The sequence below is a fragment of the Pteropus vampyrus genome, unplaced genomic scaffold, assembly GCF_000151845.1.
Source record: "Pteropus vampyrus isolate Shadow unplaced genomic scaffold, Pvam_2.0 Scaffold220, whole genome shotgun sequence".
In the NCBI taxonomy this organism is placed as follows: domain Eukaryota; kingdom Metazoa; phylum Chordata; class Mammalia; order Chiroptera; family Pteropodidae; genus Pteropus; species Pteropus vampyrus.
Window position 1 is genome coordinate 2914853 of NW_011889001.1, and position 10482 is coordinate 2925334.

Consider the following 10482-nt stretch of genomic DNA (forward strand, 5'->3'; position numbering starts at 1 on the left):
AATCTGCACATCAACGTCTGGGGCAGGTCCGACTACTATAGCACCCATTTTTCAGATGAGGAAATCAAGAAACAGAGAGATGAAAGCTGGCCCCACGTCACACAGTAAGAGGAAAAAGAGATCCCGAAAGCTGTGCACTCTACGGTCTCCCCCGTTAGATGCTCATATCCCCATTTACAGACAAGAGAACTGAGGCTCAGGGAAGGGACCTGCCTGAGTATGTGGTAACCTAAGATCTGAGCACTGGGCTTTTCTTTCACTGCCTCATATGTGAATGTTCCTGGCCCCTTACAACTACCAGGTACAACCTCGGCTACTTGGTCTCTTGCTAATTTCTTTCCTATTGGCTGAGCCCCTCTCATTTTCAAAGAAAAGACCCAGTGAATTTGGCATTGGTGGTGCCCGGCTAGATAACACACAGGGACAACGAGCAGACCTTGCCCCTAGCACAGTACGCAGAACAGGGTGCTCATGCTCAGGACACCCTGGGTAGGGTGTAGAGGTGCAGAGGGTTGAGTCTACAATGCATATTCCTAGGTCCCAACCAGAGTTTCTGACGTGGCAGGCCTGGGCAGGGCCCTGGAATCTGTATTTCCTGGATAAGTGTTGAAGGTCGTCCTGGGACCATACTACGGGACCCTCTGGCTACAGAGAGAACAGCGAGGACTGGATCCAGCCGCAGCCTTCGGAACAGGGCAGAGGAGGGGAGGAGGCAGCAAGGAGGCAGATCACGGGAGGCACTCAGTGAAGGGCTGGGGACTGGATCAGAGAGTGAGAATGGCAAGATCTCCTCAAATACATAACAAAGAGGTCAGGGTCTCCCCAAATATATAACAAAGGGGGAGCTTCATGGCCATCAGAGAGCCCTATGTGTTACCCACGATTCTGGGCTAAGCATCGAGCAGGGCTCTCTGCTTCCTTGGATGCAGGTTTTGAGATAAATGAAAGGACCACAGCTGGTGACATCACCTGTCAGGCTGCTTCATCCTTGCCACGTTGGGGTCACAGGGTCCCATGAGGGTTCGCCAGGCGGGGACAACGTCCTCGGTGCCCTCAGTCCTGGTAAGGATCAGAAGGCGGCTTGGTCCACTGCACATGTGATGTACCAGCTTCTCAAATGCCTCCTGAAACATGGAAGAGAAACGGGGACCCAGCAGAGGCTCAGCTGTCTCATCCCACCAGCAGCCTTGCCACCAGCCAGCATGCCTGTGGAGGGAGCCAGGGAGAGGTGGCGGTGATGCCCCACCACACCCAGAGAACCCAGATATAAATTAAAGGCAGAAAGAGGAGACTTTGAGTCGACTCGTTTTTTGATTGAACATGAGACTATAATAGATTACATAGGCACATTTGAAAGACCACATAGATGGAAATCATGTGGATGCTGAATAACCAAGGGGTGGGATGTAGCTGAGACTCTTTTTAAGTGCCTTGCAACCCTTCCCCCTTCTTCATGTAACAGCCTTCTGGTTTTCCTTCAGGGAACAGCCCTTCCCCCATTTCACTGGGTCTTAGTCTGGCTGACAACCATAATGCCTGACCATCCCCACCCCGACCCCAACCCCGGCCCATACACACACACCTCACCTGGGAAGTACGGCCTGACCCAGGCGAGGCCAACCAGACCCTCCCTTCCAAGTAGGTGAGTCACAGGCAGACAACTAGAGAGGGGCTAAACCTAGTTCTCCAAAGGCAGCACCTGAATTGACTGTTCATGAGGGTTTGCTCCTGAGACCCCTAACACTGCCTTGATTCTTCTCCCCAACATCTTCTTGTTCAACTCTTCCTTCAATTCTCTCCCTTCAACTCTGGGAGTTATGGAAGATCGTTCCAATAAATCCCTGTTTCATTACTTAAGGTGGAGTCAAAATCTCCTCCTTGCAACCGAAGAACTTATACCCGGTATACAGCCTATAACGATTGAGAGAACAAATTCACAGCCCACTTGCTGTTCATATTCTTGTTCTTCCTAATACTCTATTTTGTCCCAAACTAATATCAACCTATAAACATAATGTTGTTGGAGAAAGAGGAGGAAGTGAGAATGTGCTGGATGTATGGAAGCAGAGAAGCTGACCTCTCCGGCTCTGTGTTGGTAGAAGAGTCGCATTTCTGCCTCTGTCATAGTTCTCTCTTCATTTGTTAAAATGTCAAACCCAGCTTCTTGGATCTGTAATTATATATATAAATACATACGCGCGCGCGCACACACACACACACACACATTCTAAAAGGGTAAATCAAGCACAAATTCTCATTTAAATGTGTTGAGAAGTAAGAGATCATGGAAAACACCATATTGAAAGCAGTGGATACCCTCATCATCATATCTGTCCCAATTCGATTTCAGATTTTTAATTTACTTAAATGGAGTCTTGGTTAAAACTCCTTAGAAGCCTTCTTTTTCCTACTAGGACACTGCTGCACGATGCCCTGCCCCTGTTTTTCCACCAGAGAAGACATGAAGACAGTCGGTAGGGTAAGTGTTCTCTCTCTTACCTTCATAATAATCTCATCAGTCTTTCCATGGACAACTGCATCTGGTTTAATGATTGCCAAGGTACAGGACTTCTCTGATGAAACTGCAATAAGTCGAGGATGGTGCTGTCGGACTCTGGGCTCTCAGGAGGCCGTCCGCAGGGTCCATGCAGCCTCCCAGAGTTCCCTCTCCTGGCCTCTTATTTGTGCCCCTGCAGATCTAGACTCTAGTAGAAGAGTGAGTCAGGCTCTCAACCTCAACCTCAACCCGGCTGGAAGGGACAGAGATATGCGAGGGACATAAACCTGGGAAGGAAGGAGTGGAGGAGGGAGGGGGGAAGAGATTAAAGACTACTCAGGAACAGAAACCCAGAAATCCTGGAAGAGTCAGCCTGTGGGTGGGGGGAGGGGCGGGGGGAGCTGGAGCAGAGGCAGTGCAGGACTGGCCACCCTTGTCCTTTCCGGTCACCCTCTCATAATTTTTGACCTCTGACTGCTGTCTACTGTGTTCTCCTCTTACTCTACTGGCTTCTTGGCCAACTTTTCTTTTTTGACTTTCCTGACCTGTGGCCAATAATGGCTCCCCTCGGCCCTGAGTCTACATGACTTTTCAGCACTAACACATACTACCAGACTGCAGCATCAGTCTTCTCTGTCTCAGTTCAAATGCTCCTAAGAGAAGGCCAGACTGGCCAGCTTGCTGTGTGGAGTCAAGGCACCAGTCGTAGCTCACTGACCAGTCTCCTGACAGGCTGTCCTTTGGTCAGTGTCCATCGGTTCAACCAGCCGTGGTACTGAAGGAGGTGCCACATGATTGTCGTTCACCGCTCAGGCCCACAGAAGCTGTAGGGAGCCCTGTGTCCACTCCATGAGCTCACCCCTGTTGTGTTCCTATTTCTACATACCTGGCTTTGGTGAGCTACCTACACTTTCCCACAGGTTTTGGTTTCCCCACAGCCTATTTTTTGTTCTCAACTTTTACATCGGTTGTGTGGCAACGAAACTTGACAATATCTGCATTTGAGGAGGGCCTCCCACTTTGGAAATCTCAAAAATATGTGAATCGTTTGAAGCAACAACCCTATTCATTTTCTCTGAGTACTATTTCTAACATCCTATGAACACTTAGACTTTAAGAGACTCTTACAGTAAGTTTTCTTATACATCGAGCAACGCGTGAGAACAGCTAGAACTGTAAGGTGACAAGGGAAGAGGCTAGATCAGGGTCCTGGACAACTCTGGCCTGAAAAGGGAGTGGAAAAAACGAAGCCAGTGAAGACAAAGCTGCAGAAAGGCCAGAGATATAGAAAGAAAATGAGAAAAGGTTACGAAACCAAGAGACAAGAGGGTTTTGAGAATGAAGACATTTTGACAACATCCAAATCTGCAGAAAGAGGCCATAGGAGATAACTGGAAATGGCCCCTTGGATTTGGCACAAAGAAGGTCACTGGTGCCCTGGGGAGCATCAGTTTCGGGGGGAGCAGGCACAGAGGCCAGATCAGCAAGTCAGGGCAGGAGCAGAAGGTGGGCCAAGGAGTAGAGGAAGCTCAGCGTGAAGGGGAGGAAGGCTATGGGCAAAGACAGGGTTTTGTGTTTTCTAGGTGGAGAGATTTGATTTGATGATGGGTGGGGGAGGGCAGAAAGAAGAGATAATTCGAAAAGGAGGCGACAAATGTTTCCTGTAGAAGCCAAATCAATGGTTTTTCTTCTCACACTTAAAGTTTTTTGCGTTTCTAAACTGAGCCTCTTTCCTGGTTAGAATCCAACTCAGAAAGTCCTGAATATCCACACACAAATAAACTGCCTTTCTACTTTGTGCAATAATCAAAATCTTCTTTCTCTTTCCAACTCAGTTCCTGAACTTAGTCCTGGTTTCCCCTGGTGTCTCGGCCGTCGTCCCAGTAACAGCGTTGCTAACTTCCGGCTTCCCTTCACGCTGTCAGGTCAAACTGTTCCTCTCACAGTGGCGGTTCGGGAAGAACTGTGATGCCCAGGCGTACAGAACCCGCGAGCTGATTCTTGGAAGATGAGGGAAAGAGGGTAAGGGCTGTGTGTGTGTGGAGGGGGGAAGGTGTTTAGTACAGCTGACTTTCTGACTCTTCAGGAAAAAAGGCGAAAAAAAAAAAAACCGAGCTCTTTAGCTCAGATAAGGACTAAGGTAGCACCAGCATTATTACTTCACATTATTAGTGTCACTACTTTCCATTGTATTAAGTGGAGCTTTTCCCGATGCCTGGTAATTGCCACGAAAGTCACACTTGTTATATTTGAACATGTTCAGAAAGCTGTGAAAAGTGCCCAAGATGCCATTAAAGGGAAGAAGGGAGATCTGACACAGTATGTTTGAAGTTGGGTGACTGGAGACAAAAAGTTTTATAGTTAATCTTCCCAGAGTTCAGATTGCTCAATAAGCTGATTACTCACATATATTTTTGAAAACGCATCAAATCTGAGTCTGCTTGGCCTTTTTGCCTCGCTTGTTGGCTCTACACTCACCCACGTCCTCATCTTCGCCACCGTCCTTTTCGTGAGAAAAACGTTCATCTTCATCAGAAAGAGCCTCGTCTTTAATCTGGTGTAGATTGGTCATGAACAGAAAGCAGTCAGCTAATTAAAATCACCACAGAGACTTTTAAAAACCTGACGAAACCAAAAAAGTAAAGGTCCAAAATATAAGAGCCAAAAAAAAAAAGAGGGTCAAGATGATCCGTTTTGGAAACTATGAGATCCTTTTTCATAGTTGGGTAATGGAGGGGAGTGAGAGCATTCAGAGACGGGGAAATCCGTGCGGATCTTAAAGTTTAGATTCTTTTCGTTTTCACAAGCATTGAGCAGATAGGAAGGAGAAAGAAAGACAAAATAGAGAGTTGGCGAGAAAGCAGGAGAAGAATTGAAATGCGAGGGAATATTAAGTGACTAGCTACGCGGTGCGGGGAGGTAGTAAGGAGGGAGCTCTTTTTCTCCTGGAGGAGACAGAGAATTTGTGATTGTCTTTCTTGGGGGCTGCCAATATTCTGGGGTAAAATATGATTTGTTTTTAATCCGTTCTATCAAAATAGGCCTTTGCTATTTGAAACCGAATATGAAAACTTGAACAGTGAACATTAAACAATGTTAAGGCTCTTTTGGCAGATGCTCAAAGCACCAGGAAATACCTCTCTCGACCTAAGGTGTGTCACTTTTCAGAGGCGGCTGATTCTTTGTCTGTGTTATCATAGAAACAATTCGTTAAAATCACAAGTTATGCTGACCCTATTTCTCGTGGTCACGATAGAGCTTAATTTCTCAATTTAAGGCATGAACCCGCTAGAATCAGAAGTTAAACTTTCAAGAAGGTGAGGTGAGGACGGCAGGTCACCAGGAGAGATTTCATCCTGAGGCTGCATTTCTCCTACCCACTGTGTGATTCCATAACTTTATTTTTATTTCCGAGTTCATTGTCAGTGATCCAGAAACCCCTGTTGCAAGTCGAAGTGGGAGATGCAAGGCAAATGGATAAAAGAAGTTAAAGTGTTCTGGATGAAGGGGGTGACTTTTTAAAAGAAAGCTTCAAAATGCATACATGTCATAGTGGGCATAGCGCTTGCTCTCCCCTGAACTCTCAGTGAGGACCCCGGTGAGCATTTAATGAAGCTTCCAGCTGATCGCACCAGGAAAATTAGTTGGGGAAGGGGAGGCAATGGCTGGCCTCACCCCAGGAGCACACCTGTGAGCTTACCACTTTCCGTTCTCTGCCTTCGGCCAACACCTTCTTTTCAGCCTCCAGCTGGTCTAGGATGGTTTTCTGCAGCAGTGGGGCATTTGCTCCTCTAACCACAGCCACCAATTCTCCTCCCTGGAATGCAGGACAAATGTGCTGCTCAAGCCACATGAAACCCTCTTCCCAGATATTAATCTCTTTCAAGGCCAGTGAGAGAGTCCAAGAGCTTTGTTTAGCAGTGTGCCCAAGGTTAAGGTTCAAAGCCTCCACTCCTCCTCTGCCTTCCACCCCATGCCTCCTCCCTTCCAAATGTCTTTCAGAGCAACAGGGAGTTAGTTAAGAGAGGGAGAGGGCACACTAGGTTGTGAGTTACTCAGTGTGGCCTACATGTGGCTCATTGACTCAACAAATACCTATTGGGCACTTACTCTGCCAAGCACCAGACAGAGGCAAAGAATATGAACAATAAACATGAAAAGACATAGTCGCCACTCCCAGGGAATGGGAAGCTTGGTGGGCAGAGAGGTGGTCATGTCAAAGAAACAATTACAATAGAACAAGACCATTGCTTTAATAAGGGAATGTACAGGATTCTTAGAATTTAGAGCAAGACTCGATTCCCAACTCTGTCTGGGGTAGTCGGGTGGAGGTGGTATTTGGGGTGAACTTCAATTTCTTGCTTCAACTTTGTCAGCAGCCTCTATGCATATTACGCAGAAAGCAGTGATCTAGAGAGAGAGAAGTTCACGTAGAGTGGGTCCCCCTCTGGGTCCCCCGCCCCAGTGAACCCCCACAGGGCGAGAGATTGTGATGGAGCCTGCCGGCGGGGCACATGTCCCAACACAGCTGATTATGATGATGCTTTAATCACTACAGGCTCAAGCAAGCAAACCACATAGTAATGATCCCTTTTCTACAACTGTGCCTTGATGTCAGTTTTACTGTGGGCACATTCTTCTCAACTCCTTCCCATTTCTCCTTCCAGCTTCCACCCATGTTTCATCATATGACTTCAGTCTCCCTACTAAAACCCAAGGCTCAAATAATGTTTTATCATGAACTTCCAATTTATAATACTTTCAGTGCTGAGAACAGGAGCCCAAAGCTTTCCAAACTAAAGAACCCTGGCCTGTCTATCAGGTGGCCTGGGGGAAGTAGGGGAGGCCCAGTTGCCCTGATGTATGATGAGAGGCTGGACCAGGCCAGGAGGAGCATATCAGGTGTTGCCTTCAAGGCCTGGCAGGTGACCTAAACCTAGGAAGCCAGATGTGACAGTGGACCCTAAGGGTCATGGAGCAGAGCATAGATGTCACACACAGAGACATCCAAATGAACTTCAAAACACTGAACCACTTGACTTTCCTCAACGGTCCCTCTCTTTTCTGACATTCTATAAACATATCTTCATGTTTTATGATTAAATAAAGGTGAATGCAGAGCTTGTCCACCCCACAAAGGGAGAATTCATGTTCGCTGGAAGTTCCCCTCTATGGAGCAGAGGATAGAGAGCTTGAAACTCTGTTCTCTGAGAGTGAAATCTCAGTCAAGAGTGTTTGAGAGCCAGAAGGAGCATATGCATTTGATGATTCCTATTCTGTATAGCTGGTCAGGAAGTCTGCCCAAGCTCAGAGCGACCTGGGAGTTGTGCCATCCACCCCTCACTGCCAGCAAGCAGTACCCTCAGACCGCCATCCCAGTCGAGGGCCTGCATTACCATGACTGAAGGACATTGTTCTTAGCCTAAATAAGGAGGGCCAAGGAGAAAACCACATGACTCGTCTGAATCAGCGAGGCTCCCTGGTGACTCCCAGTGAGAATTAATGCCAATGAGACTCATCTATCTGAATGCCAATGATGTGCAACCATCAAATACTTCTGGTTCTGAAAATGTACTTACTGCGTAAAACAGAAAGGTCGGCTCACACCTCCCACGGTATTTTTCAAGGACATCAAGACTGTCTGCCTCCGCCTAAAGAAAACAAGCTGTCGGCAGGACCCTGGGGCACAGCATGTACAGGGGTATGATGGCAGGAGAACTGCACAGGACAATTCACACACACACACACACCACACGTACCACACACACCACACATACCACACACACACATACCACACACACACACACACCACATACCACACACACCACACATACCACACACACACACACACACACCACACATACCACACACACACACACACGCACACACCACACACATGATGACCGCCCTCCTCAGGTGAAACCCTGGCTCGCTCTCATGCTTCTCCTTTTATTGTTTTTCATCAGAATCATAACAACTGTCCTCTCAATATATTGGCAGAAACTGTTGGCAGTGGACTTTTAAGAATAAAATGAGGAGCGAACAACGGTTTCTCCTGCTCTCCACCTAGCTGCTCTTCCACTAACATCGTCGCTGCCGTGATGGGCAGGGCAGCCACAGAGCGGGCAGGTCCTCCACGAGGAACCCCGTACATGGACATAACGACTCCCCATCCAGGCATTTCCTGCACACATGCCACAGAAGTGTCGAAACTGATGCCTAAGGGAGGAAGGGCAAAATCCTCGAAGTCAAACTTGTTGTGAGCTTAGCGTGAGGTTTATTTTCTCCTGTGTTCTGTCTATGAGCCTCAAACCTATGCAGCTTATCTAACGACTCTTACATACTTCTGTGGAATTTCTTCCCATTTCCATACATTAATCCAAGGAAACATTTGCACAAAGTTCCCCTTTATGGAGCAGAGGATGGAAACCTTGAAACCTTGAAGCCCAGCTCTGAGAGTGAAACTTCAGCGTTCACGGCATTGTGAGCCAAGGAGGAGCACCTGCCCTGGAGTGACGCATGTTGCGTCCCTGCGTACAGCATCCAGAGACTGCACCAGCCCAGGGGACTGTCAGCGAGCTGGGCCTGGAGTAGGAATCTTCATCTCTCAAGAAATTATGAAGCATCAGACTGATAACAGAAAAACCCACAGCTGATGCCTTCTCAACAATCTGTAAAAAGGCAGCTCACACTTCCTGTTCCTGTTTTTAAATGTTTTAACAATGTTTTATGACATTCTGCTGAGAGAGGTCTCACCAATGCAAAATGCAGAAGGTCCAGGCCAACCTCGATCCTCATCTTCTGGAACAGGCTCACCACGGGTCTGCAGGGGCCACACCAGCCTTGATAGACGTCAACGACTGTGTGGGACCAAGAAGCAGGAACGTTCAGTGAGCACCAGTGCCCACCATGTCAGGCAAAATTCATCCCGGCGCATTCTAACCCCCTCAGATGGATATCTGCTGGCAGGGATATTAATGGTTATAGACATTTATTATCCCATCAGACTATGAACAAGCATGGAAACACAGCTACTCCTCATTCTTAGGAACTCAGTGTTCTGAATTTTAAACGTAACGAAGTAGATAGAGTGAAGAATCATTTTCTCAGCATGGACCTTAAGGAATTTTCAGGCTACATTCAGGGTCAGGCCTAGCCCAGAATGGCTGTCAATAAGTATTTGAGCTGGACTAAACCCATGGAGTCTAAAAGGAAGAAGTCACTGTAGGTGACCTGTCAATCAACTCTTAGCTACTTCGATAATAAACACAGCTTTGGCCTTTCCCCTTGATGAATTGAAAGCCCCTTGCTTAGGGTAGAGAGTTTTATTTACTCTATACAATCAACACTGTTTTCCTGGAAAATTAACCTGATAGAGAGTAGGTGAAAACTCGGATACCTTTTTCTTCTTTGGTCCCAATCAGTAGAGTGTGCCAGGGCTGGGTGTGAAGGAACATCTCATCTGCCCTCCACCATAAGGCCTGTAAGGAAGCTAGGCCAGCTCATGAGCACTGATACATATGGAATCATGAAGATACAGCAAGTGCTAAATTGGGATATACCCATGGTCACATTTTAAAGGAAGGATGTCCTCCAAAACCCTCAACACTCAGACATCACGCCAAATCCACACAGGTGGGCATTTCTGTTCAGCAGCTAGCATGGCACGATCACAGGGAGATAATATAGACCCTGTATATAAACCATCAGGTCTGCCAAAACATTATAGCATGCAATTTGTGATTTTATTTTTTGAAGATTCACTTCACGTTTTTCTCATCGTGTGAGAACTATGAATAAAACATGATATAAATTATCATTAGTAAAATCAGCATAGACTCTGGCAGCACAGGACCATACTAATCAGGGAAGGAAGGCTTCCCAGTGGAGGGGTGACTTGCATTGGGCATTGTGGGAAATGCCAGGCTTTGATGGGCAGAGAGGGAGGCCATGGTGGAAGCATGGGCAGCCAGGCACAGATGGAG

General features: G+C 47.2%; 1 protein-coding gene across 1 annotated transcript in view; it reads right to left on the reverse strand.

Annotated features, from left to right (window-relative positions):
* The window catches only part of NME9 (NME/NM23 family member 9), a 22234-nt gene that overhangs the window by 2646 nt on the left and 9106 nt on the right, over positions 1-10482 (reverse strand). The window contains exons 4-10 of the mRNA XM_023538397.1: positions 9254-9357; positions 8077-8148; positions 6198-6314; positions 4976-5051; positions 2500-2582; positions 2078-2170; positions 970-1124 (exon numbers count right to left, since the gene is read on the reverse strand). Of these exons, the coding sequence (XP_023394165.1) occupies positions 970-1124; positions 2078-2170; positions 2500-2582; positions 4976-5051; positions 6198-6314; positions 8077-8148; positions 9254-9357 (700 nt within the window). The remainder of the gene's footprint in view (positions 1-969; positions 1125-2077; positions 2171-2499; positions 2583-4975; positions 5052-6197; positions 6315-8076; positions 8149-9253; positions 9358-10482) is intronic.